This window comes from Pteronotus mesoamericanus, unplaced genomic scaffold (genome assembly GCF_021234165.1).
Source record: "Pteronotus mesoamericanus isolate MK-2021 breed Mesoamerican mustached bat unplaced genomic scaffold, CSHL_Meso_final contig_214, whole genome shotgun sequence".
NCBI lineage: Eukaryota > Metazoa > Chordata > Mammalia > Chiroptera > Mormoopidae > Pteronotus > Pteronotus mesoamericanus.
In genome coordinates, this window is record NW_026555089.1 from 1,134,230 (window position 1) to 1,157,908 (window position 23,679).

The following is a 23,679-nucleotide window of genomic DNA, read 5'->3' on the forward strand; positions in this document are numbered from 1 at the left end:
GAATTATGCGCTTGTCTTCATTATCTCTCGTCTATGTTGTTTGAGTTTAATTTGCTGTTTTTTTAACTTCTTGAGACAGATTTCAGCCTCTCCTCTCCTCTCAGATATGCACTGAAGGCCATAAATTTCCCTCTAAGCGCTTACTTCATGGGACCTCAAGCTCTTTCTTCGCTGTAAGTTTTCCTATGTGACATTTTTATTATTATTCAAATAAAACCATTTTCCAACTCTTATTAGCTGTCATCTCTGACCCTTGCGTTACTGAGATTAATTTTTAAAACATGAGGGATTTTCTCGTTATCTTTGTCTTCCTGATTTCTAGCTTCATTTCACTGCGGTCAGAGAACAAACATACGTGATTTAATTTCTTGGAAATGCCTTGGAACTTGCTTTGAAAGCCTCGCTGGGTCTCCCCGGGGGAGGCTCCGTGCGCCCTTGGAAGGCCGTGTGCTCTTCGGTGACTCAGACCCCCGGTCCCGAAACGCTGGTTTGGTCGACTGGCCACGCACGCTGTGTGTGGCTGTCTCTCTGTTGAGGGTTTGTTCCTGTTTCTCCGTCTCTGCTGAGGCTTTGGCAGCCCCGCCTCGGCTGCCCGCCGGGGCTGTGGGGCTTCTTTCCCCTTTCCCTTCTGCCAGTTTTTGCTTTGTACGTTGGAAGGGTCTGTTTGTAGGCGCATACAGATGTGCGATTGCTGTCTTCCCACCCACTGTGGACCCCCCGCCTTTGAATTATGAAAGATCTCCCTTTATCTCTAAATACTCAGCCCTTAAAGTCCAGCATTGGTTCGCCTGCACCCGCATTGTCCTGGCTACGCCGGAATCGCCCTCTTCCTTCCCTTTTCCCGGCAACGTTTCTGTGCCTTTGTACCGTGAAGGAGGCCCACAGGCCGCGTCAGGTCCCTCGGCCCCGCCCGACAGTCTGGTCTTTCAGCTGGGACACTCGGCGCCTCTGACACGCGTGCCGTCCCCTGTCTTACTCCTGGTTCCACTTGTCCATCGCTTCCTTTCTATGTCTGTTCCCGCTTCTTTTGGATTAACCAGATATTGCCACCATCTAACGTCCGTCCTCCCTGAGCTTGTTGATTCTACGCCCTTTTATTATTTGTTGCTCCTTCGGGGCTGCCTCGAGATTCTAAAACACGGCCTGGACCCGTTAGCGTGGACCTCGGGCGGGCCCTTCGCCACCACCCTGCCCCGGGCAGGGCCTGAGATGACGTGAGGCGATGGGGGGCCTCAACTGGAAGCCTCCGCTGTTTCCTGGGCCCCCTCCCCGGGGGACTGTGAACCCCGCTCTCCTCAGGGGCGGGAGCCACTGGCGTCCCCCGCTTGGCCTCCCAGCCTCCGGCAGCTCCTTTCGCGCCGCATGTCAGCGTCTCCCGCTCCCCTCGCTGGGCAGCTCGTCACAGACGCTTCCAGGGCGAATCGCTCGGGCGGGGCTCCCGCCTCTGGGGTCCCCCGTTGACCAGGATCTTGCCCCCCGAGTCCTGGACGTCTTCGTGCCCTGGACTCCCGTACGTCTCTTGCCAGGCCCGCGGGCCCCGAGGGCGGCCGCGGGCGCAGGCTCGCGGGGTCTGTCTCCTCCTCCAGGCTCGAGCCCTCGGTCCGTGCCGTCTCTCCCGGAAGCTGTCACACGGCGTGGTGGGCGTGTGGCCGGTCTGGGTGTCCCTGGTGTTTTCAGCCGAGGGTTTCGCCAGAGCGAACGCCAGAACCTAAGCCAAGGCCCCACCGTGTGTCCATGGGCACGGGTTTCCTTCCAGTCTTTCTTCCATGCAAATATGTATCATTGGTTGTGTTTTCTTTGTGGGCGATACTTCTAGAAGGAGCTTTGTTTCTAGAAGGAGCCTGAGAACCGCCCAGTGGCTCAGGGAGTAGCTGTCCCTGGCTACCTGTCCTGCGTCTCCCCGGTCGTGCCTCTCCGTGGGGCCGCACGACGTTCCGGCTGAAAGGGCCCATAGGCGTCACGTGTCTGTCCCCCCCCCCCCATTTCACTGGTGAGGGTCCCGAAGGCCCAGGAGAGAAGGAAGCTTCCGGGGCTCCACTGTGAGCCAGGGCGCCCCGACTCGCACCCCGCCTCTGAGCGACAGGCACGGCCGGGGTCCCCCCGGGAGCATCCTCCTGATAGAAGCCTCCTGCCCCCTCTGCCCCCCGCCACGGCACCACCCCCGGACGGGGCTGCGAAGACCCCCATCCCAGGGGGCGGGGGCCGCCCTCCGCGCTTCTAGAAGGGCCCACGGCGCAGGGCACACGGGGCCAGGCGCCGAGCCCCCCCCGCGCAGGACGGGAGCGGACACGCCCCCTCTGTCCCCATGCAGGCTGCGGGAGCACCACCGGGCCACCATCAGGGTCATCCGGCGCATGCAGTACTTCGTGGCCAAGAAGAAATTCCAGGTGAGTCTCGCGCTGGGCCCGCCAACACGCGCCCACGAGCCCCTCTCCCGGCCGCCTGGGGGCTGCGGGGTCTTCATCCCAGCCCGCTCCAACACGCCGTCCCTCCCCCATCAGACACCCTGCGGTGGCTTCCTCATCCATCCCCAAGGCCTGGGGGGGGGGTCACGTCCCTCATCTGTCCTGGCCCCTAAGGCCCAGCCCAGAGCCAGGGATGCACACAGAGACTTGGGGCCCACTCGGCCCTCCCCTCATTGATAGGCACACGGTGTGGGCGGGGCTCAGAGAGGGTGCGAGCCGGTCCACAGCGCCTGGGCAGGATTGGGGTCCCCCAGACCCCAGAGCCCTATCCTTCCCTGTCCCATGTCGTGTGAGCCGGGAGGGCAGAGGGGAGCCCTGTGCCCTGGGTGGCAGCCTGCCTGTACGGGAAGAGCTGGGTCCCCTTGGCTGGGAGGGGCTGGAGCCTGCGGTCTCCCATCTGCCCCAGGGTGGGCGTCGGCAGCAGCCCCCCGAGCCCAGGGCCCCGGAGAAGGCCGGCGGGTCGTAGCCCCGGCCCCACTCCTGCTGTGGGGACTGTGCTCGGTCCGAGGACGGGGACCCTGCTCAGCCCGCACTCTGAGAACAGGCCCAGTTAGGAGAAGGGGCCCGCGGGGCGGCCGTCTCTCCAGGGGGCCTGGCCATGGGGAGGTGGGGCCGGGGGCCCCTCGGGGCCGGGACAGTGCCCGCTCCCCCAGGGCCCGTCCCATCCAGCGGGCGAGGTTGGAGGGGACTTGCCCCTGTCTCTCAGAGCGGTCACAGCTGTGCCTCCCAGCCGGCGCGCGGGGGTCCCGGCGCCCTCCTGGCCTCGGGGCCGGGCCCGCTCTCCAGGCTGGGGGAGGAGGGGACGGGTGGCCTGGAACAGGAGGGCGCGTGGGCAGGCAGCTGCGGCCCAGCAAGGCCAGCCGCTGGCCCGGGGCCGCCCAGCCCGCAGCGGCCGAGCCGGGCCGCTGAACCCGCGACGCAGGCGCGGCCCGTCCCGCCACGCAGGCGAGTCCCTTCGGTCCTCGAAAGACCCAGGGCGCCCACCCCCGCTGCGCCGCGCCGAGCCGGCGGGGCACAGCGAGGGGGTGACCCGTGTCCTCCGGCCGCAGCAAGCGCGGAAGCCCTACGACGTGCGGGACGTCATCGAGCAGTACTCGCAGGGCCACCTCAACCTCATGGTGCGCATCAAGGAGCTGCAGAGAAGGTGGGCGTGGCCGGGGGACCGAGGGCCGGGAGCGTGGGAAGGGCCCCGGGAAGGGGCCCGAGGGCACGAGGACCTCCGCCCCCTCCCGCTTCGGCCCAGAGTGGCAGGCCGCGTCGCGGCCAGCCCCCGCTCTGGGAGCAAGGCACAGGGCCCACCCTGGGGCCTCCCTGCCCGGGGTCTGGAGCCGGGGACCCTGGGCATCGGGAGGTGCCGTGTGCTGGCGTCTGGCTTGGGGCCTGGAGATGTGTTCGCAGGGAAGCAGCGAGGTCCCTGGGGCCGCAGAGCAGGGGTACTGCCGCGGTGGCCAGCCTGGGACCCAGCTCCGTGGGTCACGGGTGCAGCCGGGAGAAGGAGCTGGTCCTGACCGCAGGCCAGGGGCGCAGGCTGCCCTGTCAGACCTCCCCCTGGGACAGGAAGGCCGCCCAGCTCCGGGACCGGCCTTGCCCTAGAAGGGCCTCCCCCCGCAGGCCCGCCTCGCAGAGTGTGTCCGAGGGCCTGGGGCCTGTACACAGCGACCGCGGGCCCCTGGGCGACCCTGGGCGACCCTGGGCGACCCTGGGACCCTGCCCTGCCCTGCCCTGCCCTGCCCTGCCCTGCCCAGGGAGGAAGGCTAAAGGAGCTGCCCGGCCACGGGGCCCCGGCCCAGCCCCATGGGGAACGCAGGCCCCCAGGGCCTGGGGGGCGGCTGGCAGGTTTGCAGGCGGCCCCAGAGGCGGCTGTCCGTCCACCGCCGGGCCGGGTGCCCGGGCCACGCCTGAGCTGGTGTCCATCTCCCTCCCAGGCTGGACCAGTCCGTCGGGAAGCCCTCCCTCTTCGTCTCCGTGTCAGGTGAGTGTCCACAGCGCGGTGCCCGGGGCCCGGCGGCCCGGCAGGCCCTCGCTCCACCTGCTGGCAGCGCCCACCTCTCCACCCAAGGCCGTCCAAACGGGCCCCGGAGCCCCGCAGTGAGGGACAGGCAACGAAGGCCGGAGGGAAGGGCAGGGGCCCCCGCCTAACCCCGCGGCTCCGCTCCCACTTCACAGAGGATTTTCAGTGGGTGCGAGGCCCACGTGGGTCCCTGCCGGGGGCCTCCGCTGGGCCACAGAGGGCCTGGGTCTGGACGCGTGGCCCGGACCCCGGGAGGGAGACCTGCGAAGGGTGAGCTGAGCATTGGCTCCTTGTACCCGGACAGGGCCGGGCGGGCTCGGCCGGGTGGCCTTCGCCCAAGTTCAGGTGGGGGCCGCAGCTCACACAGGGGCGGGGCGGCCAGGCAGCTGGACGGCAGGCACCGGGCGCCCAAGCCAGGCCCGCGCTGCCCTGGGGGCGGGCTGTGCGCACAGCGGGTGTCAGGGGCTCTCGGTCACAGGGCTGGGAGGGGTGCCGGGGATGGAGCCGCGGCCAGCGCCCCGCCCCACCCTGCCTCCTGCCGACCCGCCACACACTCCTGACTGCATGCTTCACCCCGCAGAGAAGGGCAAGGACCGCGGCAGCAACACCATCGGCGCCCGCCTGAACCGCGTGGAAGAGAAGGTAGGCGCGGCGAGCCCGGGCCACGCGGCCTGGCGGGCAGAGCGCACGGCTCCCGGCGGCCGGCGGGCTGGGGGCCGGCACATTGTCCCCCACGGCAGCCGGTCACGCTCCAGGCCCCACCCTGAATGGTGCTCCGGGCGCGCGCGACAGCGGTAGCGCGGCAGGAGTGGCTGGTCCCCCTCCTCCCCGCCCCCTTCCAGTGCTCAGTGTGGACATAGCCCCCCAGGGGCGCACTGCTCCCGGCTCGTGTCCACTCCTCCCCCTCCACTGGGCATCGGGCCCCCTGGGAGGAGGGCCGTCGAAGTCCAGGCCGGGCCGCGTTCTTGACCCCGCCGCCCCACCCTGGAGCTGCCCAGGGGCAGCAAGCGTGCGGGGCGGGGTGGGGGGGGGGGCGGCCCACGCAGGCCCTGATGGCACCGGAAGGTGAGGGGCGTCAGCCAGGCCCCAGGGCCCCCTGCCAGGCTCCGTGCCCATCCCGGCCCCTTCCCGAGCGTCCTGGGAGCCCAGGGAGGTCCGGGGAGCGGCAGGGCCGCCCTTTGAAGTCTCTGTGGTTTGGAGCGGGTGGTTATCTTGCCGAACAGCTCGTGGGCTGCAGAGACTTTATCTAAAAGTAGCTGGGAGGCTAAAAATAGAGGAGCTTCAGTTGGGCAGGGGCGCTGCCGTGGGGTTTCCCCAGCAACGCCCGGCTCTGGCCCATGTTCCTGGGCGGCAGCGGGGCAGGCGGGGCAGGGGCACGGCCCACCCCGCCCGGGGCACCCCCGCTGCGCAGGCTGCCCGGGCCTCCGCAGGCCCTGGGGCCACGAGACACGCACGTTGGACCAGGCCCAGGGCGGACCGCTGTCCGGGTGCCCGCAGGGGCGGTGTGACGCTCACACCCTGACCCCCCTGGGTCGGCGCCGGCCCGAGCAGCCTGGTGCCCCCTGTTCACAGGCAGGCGGCCCAGTGGGACATCTCCGTGTCCGGCAGGATGGGAAGTGAGATTGGGACAGGCCACCCCGCTGGGGCCCTCCGCTCCGGGGACGCCCACCCGGCCCCCTCCCCCAGCCCCGGGGCAGGCCCGCTGCGGCCTCGCCCTCCCGCCTTCCCAGTGCGCGGTGCCGCCTGCACCCCCGCCGCTCCGGCTCCGTCCGTGGCTTCCTTTCAGCTCTGCCCACCCACGGCTTCTCAGGACAGGCTGGAGCCTGGTGTCCTCTGGAGGTGACAGTGGGCGGGCCACAGGGTCCCCGGGAGCAGTGTCCCTCCCCCGGCGGGAGCAGCAGCCCCGGGCGGGCCACGGTCCATGCGGGGCACTGCGGTGGGGCGGCGCTGGCCTGGGTACCCATCGCGGGCCCACATTTCTTCAGATCGGAACACCAAGGGCAAGCACCTTGCAGAGGCCCCGCGCGCTGGGAACAAGGTTCGGGAACAGCCCCCGCGGCTGCAGCGCTGTGGTGCTCGGGGAGACCGGCCCGTGCCGATTACATCATCCCATGCTGCCCACGGCGGTGGGGTCCGCCGCTCCGGTCTTGGGGCGGTGAGCAGGGCCCCGCTGCCCTCCCAGCGCCCGATGGGGAGGGGCTGGGCCCAGGCAGAGGCCACAGTGGGCAGCCAGCGCGGCCTCCCTCCGTGCGGACCGCTGGCCCCTCGGGGACAGACCCGGGGCACGGGCCCCGCCAGGCCTGGAGGGCAGGGTGGCTGGTCCCGGGCCCCACGCTATCGCACGTATCGCTGCCGCCAATGGGACCGTAAACAAGCTCCACGCAGTCCTGCCGACTGCGGGGAGCTGGGACAGGAAATCCAGCAGCCGCCCGCCCTCGGAGGCCCGGCGAGTCTGCAGCGGTGGTGGGCCGCCGCCGCCCACCCCGGCCAGAGCCCCGCGCACCCCCCCACCCCCCCACCCCCGCCCCGGCCCCGCCCGGCTGGCCTGGGTCCGGAAGGGAGGCTGGCCCCGGGCAGGGGCGGGAGCGGGGGCTCCAGCCCCCAGCTGCTTCCTCACGCAGCTCAGGCCCTGGGCCCCAACGGGGTCTCAGCCCAGCCTGGCTCACACGGCCTTGGGACAAGGGTGCCGGGGAGGGGTGGGACGCAGCTTTTGGGGTGTGCAGTCACTGGTCCCCACTCTCGGGAGCAGATCATCCTGTGGGTGGGGGGTCACCAGGGAAGAGCAGCTCAGCTTGCTCAGGGGCGCCTCCGCTTCCCCGCAGGGAGCCCCTTCTCCTTACTTCCGGGCCAGGGGTCATGCAGGGGAGAAGGGCCCCTGCTCCTCCTCCTCCTCCTCCTCCTCCTCCTCCTCCTCCTCCTCCTCCTCCTCCTCCTCATGGGAGCCTTTGCCACAACCCCTGCTACGCAATGGAGCCAGGGCGGCAGGGGCTCTGCTCCAACTCAAAGGCCCACCCCCTTCAGGCCGCCCTTGTTCCTGGGGCCCCTTGCTCCTGTCCCCAGCTGGGCCTCACTCAGGAGCTGGAGAAGTGGGGAGCAGAAACAGCACCCCGCAGCCTGCGCCTCCGGACCGCCCCACAGACGCTGGGGCTGCCCCCTCGCCGGCCGCCCTGTGGTTCCGTGGGGAGAGGCTGTGGCCCGCTCTTTGCTTCTGTTCAAAAACCACCCGTTGCCTCGTACTCTCCCCATTGCCTTCTTTGTTCTGGAAAGGACCCTTGTTTGCCCCAATAAACCGTCTCATACAGGCGGAGAACCTGAGGCTCAGAAAGGCTGAGCCGCAGCCTATGGTCACGCAGCTAGTTCTGTGAGATCTGCCCCCTCCGAGGCCAGAGATGCGGGGGAAGAGCAGAAACCAGAACGAGTTTCGGAGACGTGGGGGTCTGTTTGAAAAGACATGGGGGCTGGGCAAGGAGGCAGGAGGGTCCACAGGCGCTGGCTGTCCGGGGGCAGCGGGTTCCAGCAGCGGGCGGGCGCCTGGCGGGGCCTGGGACGGGGGTCGCACCCGGCCCCGTGCCCGGCCTGGGCTCCCCAGCCCGCCCTGCTCAGGTTGCTCCCCGGGGAAGCAGGCGCCCCCGGGCGCCCCGGGGGCCAGCGGAGGAGAAGGCAGCTCTGACCCCCCTCCCCCCCGCACATTCTTCGCCAGCCCCCAGGACCTGCCGCGGTGTTCACGTGGAGCCCTGTTTATTTTGCAAGCTCAGCTCGCACCGCTTTTGCTGATATGAGGAACACACTGGGCTGGGCGGGTTTCTTTCTTCTCTGTTTTTGCCGGAAATGTTCATGGCTCAGGGCCGGACACAGGGAAGCCCTGAGTTTCCAGGCCCCTGTTCAGAGGTGGGCGGGTGGGGGCCCCGCCTCCTACCACCCCTTCCACTGTCTGCCGGCCAGGAATGCCCCGCAGCCTGGGACCCCCGCCCCCGAGCTGCCCCGGACCCGCCTCTCGGACCAGCCAGGTCTGGTCGCCCGGGACTCCATCCCTCCATCTGTCCCCCAGGCCCACAAGCCAGGCCCGGAGATGTGTCATCTCCACAGCCTCCCTGCCCCCCGACGCAGCCCGCCCCACTCGGCAGCCCCAAGCCTCCCCACCGAGGCGAGGCCTTATCGTCTCCTGCTTAGATTATTTTTCCAGACATCTCCGTGGTCGGCGGCCTCGCCCCCACCCCCATCCTTCACGTTGAATGTTATTTCTTAACCACCACTGAATCCCGCTTGCTAATGTTGTCTTTGGAATTTTTGTGTCAATATTTACGTGTGAGACATTGTACATACATAACAGAAGGTTTCTTATACGGTCCTCCTCAGGGTCCCAAAGGTACGTGAGCCTGGCAGGATGAGCTGAGAAGTGTTCCCTCTCTTTCTGTGTTCTAGAACATTCTGTATAGGCTGAGGCCTTTTTCTCCTTGTGTGTAGGGGGAAATGTAGCAGCGAAGGCAGCTGGGGCTGGCGCTTTCTGTGCGGGGAGATGTTTAATTCTGACGCCATGGCTTGCGGGGTGGCTTGGCTCTGTCCCATTGTCAGTGTTGACAAGCTGTGTATTCTGGGAGTTGGTACGTTTCATCTTAGTGTTCACATCCACTGGCGTTTTAATGTCCGTCTTAGGAGTTGGGCCTCTTCCTATGGCCAAGATTGTTTATTTGGGCTGTTACTTGTTTCTCTGTTAGTCAAACTTGCCAGCTCTTTGCCAATTTTATTAATATTTTCTTTAAAAAAAATCCTTACCCAAGGATATGTGTATTGATTTCAGAGAGAAACAGAAACATCAATGTGAGAAACCGTGATCGGTTGTCTCCGATACACACCCTGGCTGGGGATTGAACCCACAACTTTGTGGTGTGCGGGACGACATTCCAACCAACCGAGCGTCAGGGACATTTTATTATTTTTCAACGACCTGAGGCCCCCATTTCTTCTGTTGAAGGTTTCGGGTTTTTTCATTCCTTCTCTTTGTCTCCTTCCTGCTATTTACTGGGCCTTGATAGATCGCCCCTTCTCTAACTTCTTAGTTTGGACAGTTACTGCTTTTCGGCCTCTCTAGATTGCTCAGGTGCACGTCTGAGGCATCTTCCCTCCAAATGTGGCTCAGATGGCACCCCCTCCGTTTCGATGGCATAGCATTTGCTGTTCAGGTTCGCTCGCTTGGGAATGTTTCGAATCTCCGTCCTGAGCGCTTGTTTCTCCCAGGGGCCGTTTATCAGGGTGACCTGTGTGGTGGTGACGCTGGGGGCTCTCAGGTGTCGCCTGTGCTGTCGGAGGGAGAGGTCTGGCGGCTCCCCGTCCTTGGAAACCGTTTGCAAAAATGGTTTCGTGACGCAATGCGTGGTCAGCTTGGGTGCAGGCGGCTTCTGGGCGGGAAGGCCGCACACGCGCTGATGTGGTCGGTCCATCGGGAGACGCAGGTTGATTGTTTTGTGAAATTATATAGTCACTGGGATGCTTTTACCTACTTGATCGATCAGAATGCCAGCTCTCGTGGAGAATTTGCCTCGTTTCCTCTATGTGTCTGTCCGTTTTTCCTTGGTATAGTTTTAGAACTTACAATGAGGTACACATAGTATTCAAGTTCTGTGTATTCACATAGCACCCTCTTTATCTCAAATAGTCTTTTTTCCCTTTATAGTCTTCTATCAAGGCGATACAAATAATTTTGTTCGTCCTTTTTTTAAAGCTTTATTGGGGTGTAATTCACGCCATAAAATTTATTTAATTTATGCCATAAAATTCACCCAATGGAAACATACAACAAATTTCAGTAAATGTATAGTTTGCAACCACGATCAAAACTAAGTTGTAGAACATTTTCAACACCGCCCCTCCGCCAGTTCCCCCAGCCCCCTGTGCGATCCTGGCCGGCTCCCCCCCCCCCCGCCACGGTCAGCCGGGGATCTGTTTTCTGTCTCAGCGTCCTCACATTTCTTTAAAGCTGGAAATTTGCCTTTTCTGGATGTTTCCTATAAATGGCATCAAACGCGTTGCGGGGTCTGTGCTGGCTTTTCTCACGCGGGCGGGGCGGCGGTCGCGGCGCCCCCCACGCGCGTCTCCCCTTTGCAGAGCTGAAAGGCGCTCTGTGGCGCGGGGGCCACGTTTTCTGCGCCCTGCGGCCTGTTGATGGACGTTTGGATTGTTTCCAGTTTGGGGCTATTGTGGGCTCTGCTGCTGTGAACCTTTGTTTGCGAGTGTGTGTGTGGACATACGTTTTCATGTCTCTAGGTCAGGTGCCTACGCATGGAAATGACAGCCGATATGCTGTGTTTGTGTTTAACTTGCTAAAAAACGTCGCCGCTCTTTCCCAACGGTCTGCACCATCTTGAGTTCCCGCCAGTCACGTCCGGGGGCCCCCCCCCCCGGCACCCCCCACCCCCCCGCGCGCTCCTTTGCCGCGCAGAGGCAGGGTGCGGCGGCCTTCTTTATGTGAGCCTGCTCCTGAGTGTGTAATGGTATCTCATTGTGGGTTCGATTTGCATTTCCGTAATCACTAATGATGTTGAGCAACTTTTCATGTGCTTATTAGCCATTCATAGCCTTCTTTAGTGAAATGTTGATTCAACTCTCTCGCTGATTTTCTAATTAAGCAGTTTGTTCTGTTATTCAGTTGTAGGAGTTGTTGATGGGTCTGGGTACGAGTCCTTTATCAGAACTATGACTTGCAAATATTTCCTCCCATTCTGGCGCTGTCTTTTCATTTACTTAATCATGTCTGTTAAGACACAAAAGTTTTCAATTTTAATGAAGTCCAATTTATCTTTTCTTGTATGGCTCTGCCTTTAATGTCGTATCGAAGACCCCCGCCTAATCCAAGGTCATGAGCGTTTTCTTCTAGAAGGTTTATGGCTTTAACTCTTATATTTACTGTGATTTGCTTTGAGTTAATTTTGGGGTGTGTATGAGGGAAAGTCTAAGTTCTTTTTTTGTGTGTGGCTTATGCATACGAACAGTCTCCACGCCATTTGTTGAGGAGGCTATTTCCGCCCATCAAATTGTTGTGGCCACTTTGTCAAAATTCAATTGAGCATAAATATAAGGGTTTATTTCTGAGTTCTCAGTGGTGCCTGTACACCTGTCCTTACACACACATTACAGTCTTGATTATTGCAGCTCTACAGTAAATTTAAGATGAGGTGGTATAGATCCTCCGATTTTGTTCTTTCCCAAACTGGCTTGCCCATTCTATAGCTTACGAATTTCTACATGAACTTTAGAATCCTCTTGTCAATTTCTACAAAAAAAATATTTTTTTTTAAGCCTGCAGGGATTTTGAGAAGCACTGTGTTTGATCTAGAGACCCATTGGGAAACAATCGACCTCTTACATTATTGAGTGTCCTCATTCATGAACATGGTACATCCTTCTATTCATTTGCTCTACTTTAATTTCATACAGTGATGTTTTGTAGTTTTCAGTGTATAATAAATATTGCATGTCTTTGATTAAATATACTCTTAAATATTTTATTATTTTTGATGCTATTGTTAATGGAATTTTTATTTTGTTTTTGAATTGTTTCTTACCAGTATATAAAAATACAATTACTTTTTTATATCAAGCTTCCAAACTGTGAGTTTGCTGTTATTAATTCTGGTAAATTTTATTGTTCTTGTTATTGATTCCTTAAGATTTTTTTACAGGGGGGAAGGCAGAGACAAATGTATTTAAAAAGTAAATAAATTAATTTAAAAAAAAAAAGATTTTTTTACATATAAGATACCAGGTGTGAATAAAGACAGTTTGTATTTGGCCTTCCAACCTGGATGCCCTTAATTTCTTTCTTTTCTTTTCTAATTACACGGGCTTAAACTTCCAGTAGAATGTTGGCTGGAAGTGGCCAGGGAGAATCTTACAGAGAAAAGCATTCAGCCGTTCACCGCTGAGTGTGATGTCAGCTGCAGGTTGTCTGCAGACTCTTCAGTAGGGAGAAAATGCTTCCTTCCACACCAAACGCATCATAGCTCCTATCAGGGATGGGTGGGGGTTTCTCACATGCATCTTCAGAGATGGCTTCATGGTCTTTATGCCTTCTTCTAGTAACATGGTATCACGCATTAATCGATTTGGTTGAGGTACATAATCTTGTTTATATGTCACTGGCTTGGGTTTGTTAAGAACGTTTGTATGTCTATTCATAAAGGACATGGGTCTGTAGTTGCGTGATTTTTTTTTCTGATTTTGGTGGCAGGTTTTCAAAAATTCTTTTTAATCCTAGGTACACATTTTAGGTGACTTTTGTGAACACTATATGGTTGGGTTTTTTAATTATTTAATACATTTGCACTCAATGTAATTTCTAACAAATTTAGATTGATGTCTAGCAGTGTATTTTGTGCTTTCCGTTTGTCTAAATGTTTTCTAATCCTCACCCAAGGATGTTTATTGATTTTAGAGACAGGAAACATTGATTAGTTGCCTCCCATACATGCCCCGACCAGGGATCAAAACCTCACCCTTTCGGGGTACGGATGACGTTCCAACCAACCGAGCCGCCCAGCCAGAGCTGTACTAAACTTTCAATGTTTATTTTGCTCCTCTTTCTTGCCTCTTGCTGGGTTAATGATTACTTCTCATTCCCTTCCTCCTCCTCCTGGCTTTGAAGCTATATATTCTATTGGCGTTCGTGGAGAGGTTAACCTAGAACATTCTAAGTGGACGTCCAGGAGAGTTCATTGCTGTCTGAACCCACGTCTATAATAAAATGAGGACCTTAAGACACCTTAGCTTCGGACACTCTCCTGCTCACTTAAATGTTCTGTTTTTCCATATTTAAGTTCAATCATATCTATTTTTTAACCCAGCAATTCATACTTAGCGTTGTTTGGCACAGTCAACATGTGCTCGCCTCTTTCGTCTCCCATAGTTTATTCTCACCTGAGGACTTGCCCTGGGCTCCCTTTTTCCTGGCCGAAATAGTCGTCCGAGTGTCCTCCAGTGAAAATCACAATCTCTCAGATGTTATTTGTTCTGAAATGACTTTTTACTGGCGTTCTTAAAATCCATTTCCACTGGGTGTAAAACCGTAGGCCCTTGGTTCCCAAATACTTTTCGCCCAGCACGGGGACGCCTCTCCAGCCGCCGTGGGCTCCGTTGTCCCTGCCGAGGACAGCGGTGAGGACGGACAGGGGCCCCGGGGAGGGAAGCGCCCCACCCGCTGGCTGCTTGCGGGCTTGCCTTTGCCTCCGCTGCGCTGCGTTCTCACCGTGACACATCGACAGGGAGTTTCTTCTGTCCGTTCCGCGTGGACCTCAGCGGGCGCCCTCGCTCTGCGGCGGGCATCGCTCTCAGATTTCCCTCCGCCACTGTGTCTTCCGACTTGACTTCTGGGCATCCTCTCCTCCCGGAGTCTTCCTCAGGCACATGGTAACCGCCTCGACCCCCTCCATGTCTCTGAATTGCCCTGCTTTCTAAAAGTAACCACTCCCTGTCTCTGTTCTGTGTCCTGGTTAATGTCGCCTGGCCCGTCTTCCAAGCCACCAGTCATTTCTTCAGCTGTGTCTAGCCTGTTGTTAAAAGAATTTTAACTGTTCAAAGAATTTTAAATTTCAACTTTTTTCCACTTACGGAAATTCTGTTTGATTCTTAGCCGTACTTAATAGCTAAGTATTCCTCTTCACCTGTACATTTAAACTTTAAAAAAAGCCTCAAGGCAAAGGAACGTGGCTATTTCACATTTAGTGCCCGCCCATTCTGGTGTCGGCGGCCTTGGTGCCTCTGCTTCTCTGGTTTTGGGGGGTTTTCTGCTCTCATTCACAAAGCTTCATCTTCTCGGTGCATTTCCTTTTTCTTAATTGTAAGTCTGTACATCTAAAGCGGATCGGGGGGCATCACGGTCCTCAGGGGAGATCTGTGTCCCCCTCGTCCTTCGCGGTGCCCATGGGAGGGCTGCCAGGTGGACTCTAGGCTCAAGGAGCAGCGTCTCCGTGTTCACCCGAGGGCTGTGTGCGCGGGCCCCCAGCCTGGTGGGGCCTGCCTGTGGGCGTGACCCCTCAGGGCGGACGTGGCTGCTCCCCTCCTGGTGCAGGGTGGGGTTCAGTACGGGCTCTGCAGGGGCTGGGCGGCTTCTCGCTGTCCCTCACGCTGGAGCCCCAGCGCCCCGGAGAGCCCCGCCGGGAGACACGCCGCCTGGGAAGGCCCAGGCTTGGAGACCCAGCCACCCATCGCCTGGGAGGCCGTGCGGTCAAAGCTCAAGGTCGCTCAGTTCACCAAACGCCTTCAGGGCCCCTCGGCCCTCTGCGGGTTCGTCCCACTCCCGCTGCGTGCCCAGCCTTTAGCCTCCCTTGTTCCCTGGTCAGCTCGTCCCTGCGGGGACAAGCTCCCGTCCACGTGCAGGGCGCAGAATGAGGATTCTGAAGGTGGCATGGTGGGGGGCGGCCTGGGTTTCATGGTGGCTGTGTCCCAGGTCCTCGTACTGGCCCCTGACCCTCCTGCGTGTCATTGTCCGTGGAACTGGGAGCTACTGGGCCACAGAAATGTCTTGTTCACGCGGGTCCCTCGGACCTTAGTCATAAGCACGTTTGTGCTGGGACTCAGGGGGCTGGGGTGGGCCCCCAGCCCCCAGGCTGGGCTGAGGACGTCCTTCTACGGGTCCTCTTTCCTCAGACAGGAGGGAACCCCCGCTGACTTGTGCTGAAACCAGCCAGCCTAACTCAGCAGGGATCCTCGTGACCAGGGACCAGAGAACTGTGGCCCATGGGCCACACTGGGCCCAATCTGTTCTCACATTAAAAACAAAAACAGAAACAGAAGAACGTGCTACAGAGATTGCACGTGACCCTCAGCGCCCATGAAGTTCGCGCTCTGGCCCTTTCGGGAAAGTTTGCTGGCCCCTGGTCGGAGCCGAGGGCGTCCAATAGAAAGAAACGCAACGGTAGCCACAGATATGATTTAAAATTTTCTAATAGCCACTTTTTAAAAGGGTTATATTCATTGTATAATAGTATATTTTATTTAACCCAACAGGTTGAAAATATAATTTCACCATACAATCAATATTTTAAAATGTGTTGGGATGGTCGACATTTTCTTCAAAAGCCAGCGCACTTTACACCTCGGATGTTGAGTTTTCGTAAAAACAACCCGGTCTGCATTGAGATATTACAAACTTTAGTTTAAAAAGGAGGTTCTCATGCCTAACACATTCCAAATATAAAGTTTTCCAGCGACTGAATTGGGGACCTGTACTTAAATTTAAATTTGTGAAAATTAAGTCAAATCAAAATTCAGTCCCTCAGGCTCACGGGCCACGTTTCCAGTGCCCTGGGGACACGCGGCTCCCAGACAGACTGTAGCCGGCCACGTCCCCGCCGGCTGGGGCGCGTGTGGCCCCGGCGTCTGACCTGGCCGGGCCCAACGAGGTGCTGGGCAACCACCAGCGGGATGAGCGGGCGCCAACAGGGAGGCTGGGCGAGGGGCTGCATCGTGTGCACCAGCATCCCGCCCACAGGGACTAGTCCTTACAGACCCCTCCAGCACCCCCGTTCCCTAGAACCCCCCGAGTTCCCTCCCTTGAGCCCCCCGGACCCCTTGGTCCCCACCTCCCGAGGCCCCTGAGGCCCATCCACCTGGAATTCTGGTTCTAATACCTGCATCTGGCTCCCGCCGGCCTCAGCTTCCCCCACATGGGCGCTCAGGCTGCATTTCCGCCGCCTCCCCGCCAACCCGCCGCGCCCGGGCCCCCCAGCACCAGGCCACCTTGACTCCATCGAGCACCCCACCCTCGACTCGGGCCAGTGGCATCAGAAAGTTGGACGACCTCAAACGGGCACCGCGGGCCCTGCTCCCCTGCTCCCCTGCTCCCCGCCCCTCTGCCCAGCCCCCCACTTTCCTCTGCCCCCCCCACTTCTCCCTTTGCTGGTGAGCCGCTCTTGAGTGACACAGCTGTAAATAGGCGAAGGCGTGGGGTTCTGCCTGATCAAAGGGCTCCCTTCAGAAGCCGTCATTAGTTGCTATTCTGGGAACTGGTTATTTTAAGGTTCGTGTATTTTTTCTTTCCTGAGGAGCCGACTTAGTGGATGGCGAGGTCCTGAGGTGCTGGCTCTTCAGTCAAACCACACAAGCCCTGTTTTGTCTAGGGTTTCAAAGATAAACCTATAATGAAAGCGTCACTTGACGCGGAGCGCCACCACCCCCGTTCCTGGGCAGAGGTGGGCGGGCGGGCCTGCCGGGGAGTCCCCGCACCCTGCAAGCACTGAGGAGACTGGGGGGCCCCTGGGACGGGGCCGCCGCCCTGCAAGAGGGAGCGGGCGGTCAAGCCCCTGGAGTCTGGATGGCCTGGGGTCCCTGGGACGCCGTGCCTGGCGGCGTCACGGCCACGGCAGCCCCCAAAGGCCCTGCCTGGAGCCTGGCTCAGGAGGCATCTTCCCATCGAAGGCCCAGCTTCGGCCAAAGTGCTGCAGGAAGGTGCCCGCCCTCCCCGGGGGCCAGGGGAGCGCACCCTGACACCCAGGTGTAAGAAAGCGGTAACACCTCGTGCCGGCACGGATGTGGGGAGATGCACATTCTTCTACGTAGCTGGGAATATGAATTGCCATGGCCGCAGGGCTTCTGGAAGGGAATCCAGCAACATCTGCCTATTGACAGTAAAAATCTGCGGGCCGGGCACGCTCTGCCTCTCGGGGTGCGCCCGCGTCTTTCCCGTCCACCCCAGCCCCGCCGCGTGACCTTGCTTTCCCCTGAGCGCCAAGGGCCCTCCTCCGGCCGGTAACTTGTTTCCTGAGCCCACACGGCTCAGCTGACTCACGTCTATTGCCTCTCTAACTTTCTCAACAAACTTTCTCTTATCGTTTGGGGGAAAAAAAATACGCATACCCTTTGACCTAGCATCTCCCCCTCCAGGAAGGGAAGCCCTCGGTTCGGGACGCGCAGGGGAGGGCGTCCCTCCCCCGCGGGTGGGTGACGGGGAGAAACCAGGGGCCGCAGGTGAGCGAGAGGAGTCTCCGCCGCCCGGGGCGGGACGCCGGGCAGCCCCTGCGCCCGATGCGGATGAGCCCTTGGCGCTCAGCTGCTCTGGGGGACACGTCCGTTGAGTTGCTACGTAGGAAACCTAAGACGCCAAGAATGGGATCCCACGTTCACGAAACCACGTCGCCAAGCCTCCTGCTCTGGCCCTCGGCCCTGCGTGTGCCGCCGTGCGCCCTGTGTCTCGCCCCCTACGACCCCTGCCTCTAAGATCCCTCCGCCAGCTCCGGGCCCACTCGGCATCCGCCACCCAAGTCTTGCCCGTTGGCCCGAGCCTCCTTCCCCCAGGCCCGCTCTGGGCCAAGATGGGGACACCGACGTGGGGGACAAGGCCCTTGTTAAGGACCAGCCGGGCCCTTAACTTCTCCAGCCTAGAAACGACGCACACAGTCCTTCTGCTCATCCCATTGGTGAGGACGTGTCACATGGCCCCACCCAGAGGCGTCTGGGGGATGTAGTCCCAGCAGGACCACCATTTTCCAGCATCACAATCAGAGGAATGAGTGGGAAGCTTTAAGTGTGCGTGGGATGAGATGCCGTCTGTCCAGCGCTGTGCTGCCAGAGGCAGCAGCCGGCCGCCTGCCTGCGAGGTGGCCTCCGCTGCCAGCCTGTCCTCGCCCACCCACAGCGCACCTCCACGGCCTTTCCAGGATCCCACGTCCCTGCCGGCCATTGCGGGGGGCCGGGCGTGGCCCCGCAGCAGCCCGAGAACTGCCCAGCACCAACGGGCCCCTGCGCTGGGCTTGGTTCTGTGGGTCAGGGAGGAGGCGGCGCGCGTGTCTGGCCATCTGTCCCCAGCACAGGCCGGCAGCCCGGGCCCCGCAGCTGCCAGGATGGCACGAAGGGGACAAACGGGAGCAACGGGAGGGGCCGGGGTCGGCTGTCGCCCGCCGTGGGGTCAGCGCCGCCGTCTTCTCCCCGGTCCCCCGGACCCAGGTGACAGGGCTGGGCTGAGCCGCCTCCGCAGGGAGCCCTCACTGAGGTCGGAGACGTGGGTGACCCATCGCACGGGGGTGTCGGGGTGGCCCTAAGCAGACGCGTCCCCGTCCCATCTGCACGTCTAAGTCCTGCGAGAGGCTGTAAAACCACGTTCCCGCCCCTTCGGGGACTCGGTTTCCCGTCACTGACATGAAGGCGTTGGCCACGTGGCCCCTGAGGAAGCTCAGGTGTCCTGCACCCTTCCCTCCATCGAGGGGACAGCCTCGGGCCCCCGTGGCGTCCAGGGGCCGCAGCCGTGGGAGGCGGCCGGAGCCGAAACGGGGAGCCGGCCCTGGGGCGGCCGCTCGAGCGGCGCGTCCGGCGGGGCTTCCTGGCGTGCTGGCCGGAGGCGGGGGAGCTGGCCCCAGATCCTGCCCCGCCTGGCCCCCGGCCGGCAGCCACCGGTGTCCCCTCGGCGGTGGCGTCCCGCGCTTGACCCCCCGGGAGGAACCGCTGAAGGCGGAAGCTCTGCCCTGGCCCCACTGTGGGGTCCCCCGCGTCCAGCCTCGGTTTCCCCAGAGGCACCCCGTCCTCGGCAGCCGCCCGGGGCTCCCCTCCCCTCTGCGCCCTCCACCCCGTGATTCTCTCCCAGCCTGCCTGGGTGACGGTCCCCGCGCGAGGCCTCCCCTGAATGACTCTATTTATAGGCCAGAAAGGAAGCTGACATTTTTAAAAATCGAGCTCGAGTCCGGGCCGACGTCTGTGGGTGGACTGCCCAGTGCGGCCGGCGGGGCGGTGGGGGGGCGGGGCGGGGGCTGGGCGTCCGCAGGGCCGGCCAAGGGCCGCCCCAGCCTGGTCTCCGCAGCAAACCCTGCCCGGCCGCCTCAGCCAACCTCAGAAAAACATGTATTTTGATCAAAATGCGCCCTTTTTTAAACTTGTCACCCTGCGGGTCAGGGCACAGCCTGCCCCCGGCCGGCCAGCGCTGCTGCATATTAAGCAGTGGCTTGATCACCACCAAAAATAGACGTCCCAGCCCGGAGGCAGGGCCGAGGGAGGGGACCAGCTGGAAGGGGCAGGCTGCCCAGGCTGCGCCGCGCGGCTCCGGCCACTGCAGGCCCCACGGAGGCGGCGGGACGCGGGGCCACCTCCCGCCCCCGGAGTCCGCAGGGCTGGGCCGGGGACACCCGGGAGGGCGCTGGGCAGCAGCCAGGGGGCCCCGGGCGCGGGGTCGGAGCGCAGCCCTCGCCCGCCCGGCGCCGGCGGCAGGTGGACGCCGGCAGGTCCGCGGCCGCACCCACCGGGCGAGCCCGAGACCTGGGCCTTCGCTCCCGGGCGCCGCGTCCACAAAATGGCCGCCGCCGGGAGCGGGCCGCCAAGCCCCGGCCGCGCGGCGCTGCTGTTTATTCTGCCGAGCGGAGTGGCCGGCCCGTCGTTGCCCAGGCTGCGAGCGCTCCAGAGGCAGATGGAAATTTTTGTGGATTAAACCCGGGGCTGAGGCGCGCCGGGCTGTTTGGGTTGGCAGCGAGCTCCCTCCCCACCCCGTTCCTCATCCGCTGCTCCCCGCCCTAGTCACGCCGGGCCTCCATTCATGCCTCCGCCGCCGTCCCCTCCTCCACCGCGGCTCTCGCCTCGTGCCCGCCCGCCGCCCGCCGCCCGCCTGGCCTGGAGGAGGCAGCTCGAACCCTCCCCAGGGCTGGAGAGGCCGCGGGAGGAGGCAGGGCTCCCCGGGAAGGCGCGCGCCACCAGCCAGGCCTCCGGCCTCCAGACCCTCGTCTGGGACACGGGGGCCAGCGGGAGGGCCGGGAAGCTGTGGGGGTCATGGGGGGGCCTGCGGGCCTGGCACCCAGGAAACGCCCCCCACAGAGGCTCTGTCACGGTCCCGCTCCCACGGAGGCACAACAGGCCAGGGCAGGACGTGGCGGCCAGGCCTGCCACGTCGCTCCTGCTCAGGAGAGCCCTCGGCGTCCAGCAGGACAGGGGCTTTGGGGCGGAGACTGCAGGGCGCGCGGGTCTGCAGCAGGGACCTCGGGGGGCAAGGCACGTGGCTGTTCGGGGAGCAGGTTCCGGGCAGAGGGCGTGGCAAGTGCGCAGGCCCCGGCGTGGGACCCCTGGCTTGTTCGCACAGATGCACGACCAGGGTGGCCAGAGCCACGGGTCAGGCAGGAGCCCGGGGCAGGCGTGGGCAGGCCACCGTGCCCTGGGAGGCGCTGGAGGGACTGAGACGTCACCTGGAGCGAGCCTGAGGCCTCAGGTCTTGGAGGGCCACCATCCGCCTGACTCCTTTGTGCAGCTGCGTGAATCTGGCTTGTTGAGAATAGGCTGCCAAGAGAGGCAAGGTGGCTGCAGGGGGACCGCCCCTGCCCCCTGCCCCCTGCCCCCTGCCCCCCCCCGTCCGGGGTGCTGGTTGCTCAGCCCACCCAGCCCCCCTCGATCTGACTACCAGCACCCACCCCCGAGTGGGGACGCCTCAAGGTGACGTGAAGCCCTGGCTCAAGGTGCCGCCACCCAGAAGGCCCATGTCACTTGGCCACTCCTGGACCCCGGGGCAGGGGTCACGCTTGTGGGGGGGACGCGATGAGCCTGGGGCAGGGACCCCCCTACCCCCACCCTCCGCTGTGGCAAATGGCGCCCTGCCTCACAGGTGCCCACGCAGGGCCAGCCGGGCCTGCCGGGCAAACACCCAGGGTCTCAGTTCCAGGGTTTTGGGACGTGGCTTTGGGACAAGAAGGGTGGGAATCACGCACACGGGGTCCCATAGGGGTGTCCCCCCAGCCCAGTGCCCTCCCTGATTCACAGGTGTCTGACAAAGCGGGGCCCTTCTGGCCCGGACAGAGGGAGTGGAGGCAACGAGAGCCGGGGGTTAGGCAGCCCAGGAGGCGCCTTCTGCAACGCGGCGCGCGTTCGCCTGCGGCCTGGGCGCCAGCCGGGGGTGGGGCCCCTTCTGCAGACGGGAGGGGATGGCTGGTCCCTGCCCCTTGGAATGCACGGTCCAGCAGGTGGAGGAGGAGGGGACGTGCGGGGAGGCAGGGGCTCCCCAGGCCGGGGGGGCAGGGCCAGGAGCCAACCTGGCGCGGACAAGGCGGAGGGAGTGCGGGTGGGGGAGTGCCCAGCACAAGCGGCCTGTGCCAAGGCCCTGGGGCACACGGGGCACGGGCCGGGGGTGTGCGAGCAGGCGGGGCAGAGCGCAGAGTGCGCCAGTCCAGCCACCACCGCCTGCCGGTGGGGGGCGGGCACAGCACCTGAGAGCCAGGGGCGGGGGGGCTCTGGCTTCTGTGGAAAGAGGGGCAGAGGCAGGTGAGGGTGGGCGCCCCGAGAGCAGAGAGGGGCTGCCGGGACCTCGGACCAGGCAGGCAGGCCAAGGGGACAGGGTGTCGAGGGGCACCTGGTTTCTGATGTGAACACTGGGTGGTGCGCGTGCTTCCGTTGCGGGGGTGTCGGGGGTCCCTCGTTTCTCAGTGTTACACGCCCATCGCAGATTCCGTGTGGACGCGTCCAGGGCAGTGGCAGCCGTGGTCCCAAGAGAGCGAGGGGGGAGGGCTGGGGAGGGGGCCCAGAGGCGGGGGGCGGGGGAGGGGATGCGGCTGGGCCAGCGAGGGAGAGCAGGGTCCATGGGGAGAGGCTGAGCCACGCGGGACTGGGGGCCAGTGCTGGCGCACTGTCCCCATGGGGCCCCAGTCGGGCGTCGCTCCGGCCGCCCCGGGGCTGTCCCCAGCCCCCCCGGGATTTACGCGGACTCTGCTCCCAGCTTGTGGCTGGCTGCTCAGAAGGCCTGGCGAGGGGAGGGCCGGGCCACGTGTCGGCCCCCGCGCCTGCCTCCCCGCGACAACGGCGGCGGCCAGGCCACCGTGCGCCTGCAGACCCTGCAGGTCACGCCGCTGAGGAACCCTCTCCTCCCACGTCCCCCGCCGTGCGCGCCGGCAGGCGCGAGGCTGGGCCACGCTGGGGACCACCTCCCCGGCTTCAGCAACGCCTGAGGCCAGCCCTTCGATCCAGATCCAAGCTCTGCCACGCCCCTTCCCCTAGGCCCCCAAGGCCCCCAAGCCCCCCAACAGCACCCCTGGCTGCGTCCGCCCTGTGTCTGCTGCCTCCTCCCTGGGGCACAAGGGTCCTGTGCCCCCAAGCTTCGAACCACGCCATGCGTGCATGTCCTGAAGGTTCCTTCTCTGCGTGGCAGGGCCCACGTGGCTGTCACGGCGCGGCCCAGTGCCCCATCGGGCACATGGCACTGTCCACGCCCACGCTTCTGCCCACGCTGCGCCCCCCTGGGAGGCCCCCTGAAGGCGCGGCCTGAGCAGGCGGGCAGCCGGGGGCTCCGCGCGCCCAGCGGGCTGCAGAGTCCGTGTACCGAGGTGTCCGTCTTCCTGTTGCCGGGTCTCGGAGGAGGTTCTGCCGTCCTGCCGGCAGGCCCTGCTCACTGCCAACCCCGTGGGGACAGCCTGGGCCCGAGCGCACCCGCCCGAACACCCGGCCGTCGCCACCAGAGCCTCCCTCGGGGTGCCCGCTGCCCCGCGGGGCCCCTCGCCAGCCAGGGTCACCCTAAAAATAGCCTCGGAGGGTTCACCACCGCAGCAGGGCCTTTTATACGAATTCATTAGAAACAGCAAAATGATGCTGAGTTCCCTAAGAAAAAAAATGTGCCCACTCCATTTCCTCATTAACATAATTGCAAACAGAACGAATCTTTCCTGATTTCATGTAAACAACAGCTTGAAATAGTTTATAATCCTTGCAGGTATCAAATTAAGTTCTTACTTATGGTCTGGAAATTAATTACCCTTACAGCGAGACAAATGTGAAAACTGTGTATTTTTGACAAGAAAATTAAGCAGCTATTGGGGAAAATGTAACTTAATCGTCACAGAGAAAATTGTTTATAAATTGGTCGCGTTGTTTGAACTCTCGCCTCCGCGGCCCGGGGTCCGGTTGATTTGTGCGAGAGCGTTTGCCTAATTTGGGGCTGGTTTGGGCTGATTATTGGGGTAACATCAGGGGAAGGGGCCAGCAGGCTGAGAACAGGGCAGGGAGGAGGAGGAGCCAGGGAGGAAGGAGCGTCCCCGCGAAGGAAATGGGGACGGAGCAGGGACACGAGACCTGGAGCCCAGGCCTGGGCAGCTCTTTGCTGACCGATGAGGCCTACATGGGGCCCTGGGCAGAGGGAGGACCTGGCGGGAGGGCTCCAGGCAGAGGGGACAGCTGGCGCCGAGGCCCGGCGGCGGGAGCGAGTCTGGGGCGGCAGTTCCGGCCAGCCGGCCGTCGCGTGCGGGCGAGCGTGTGTGAATATGGCCT

The 23,679-nt window shown here is 62.3% G+C and overlaps 1 protein-coding gene across 2 annotated transcripts in view; it reads left to right on the forward strand.

The window, feature by feature from the left end:
- The window catches only part of KCNQ1 (potassium voltage-gated channel subfamily Q member 1), a 245,779-nt gene that overhangs the window by 185,604 nt on the left and 36,496 nt on the right, over positions 1–23,679 (forward strand). Inside the window, exons 12-15 of one of the 2 annotated variants that reach the window (XM_054570737.1) lie at positions 2,312–2,387; positions 3,515–3,609; positions 4,391–4,437; positions 5,057–5,118. In XM_054570737.1, the coding sequence (XP_054426712.1) occupies positions 2,312–2,387; positions 3,515–3,609; positions 4,391–4,437; positions 5,057–5,118 (280 nt within the window). The remainder of the gene's footprint in view (positions 1–2,311; positions 2,388–3,514; positions 3,610–4,390; positions 4,438–5,056; positions 5,119–23,679) is intronic. The other variant, XM_054570739.1, reaches the window with a different exon arrangement.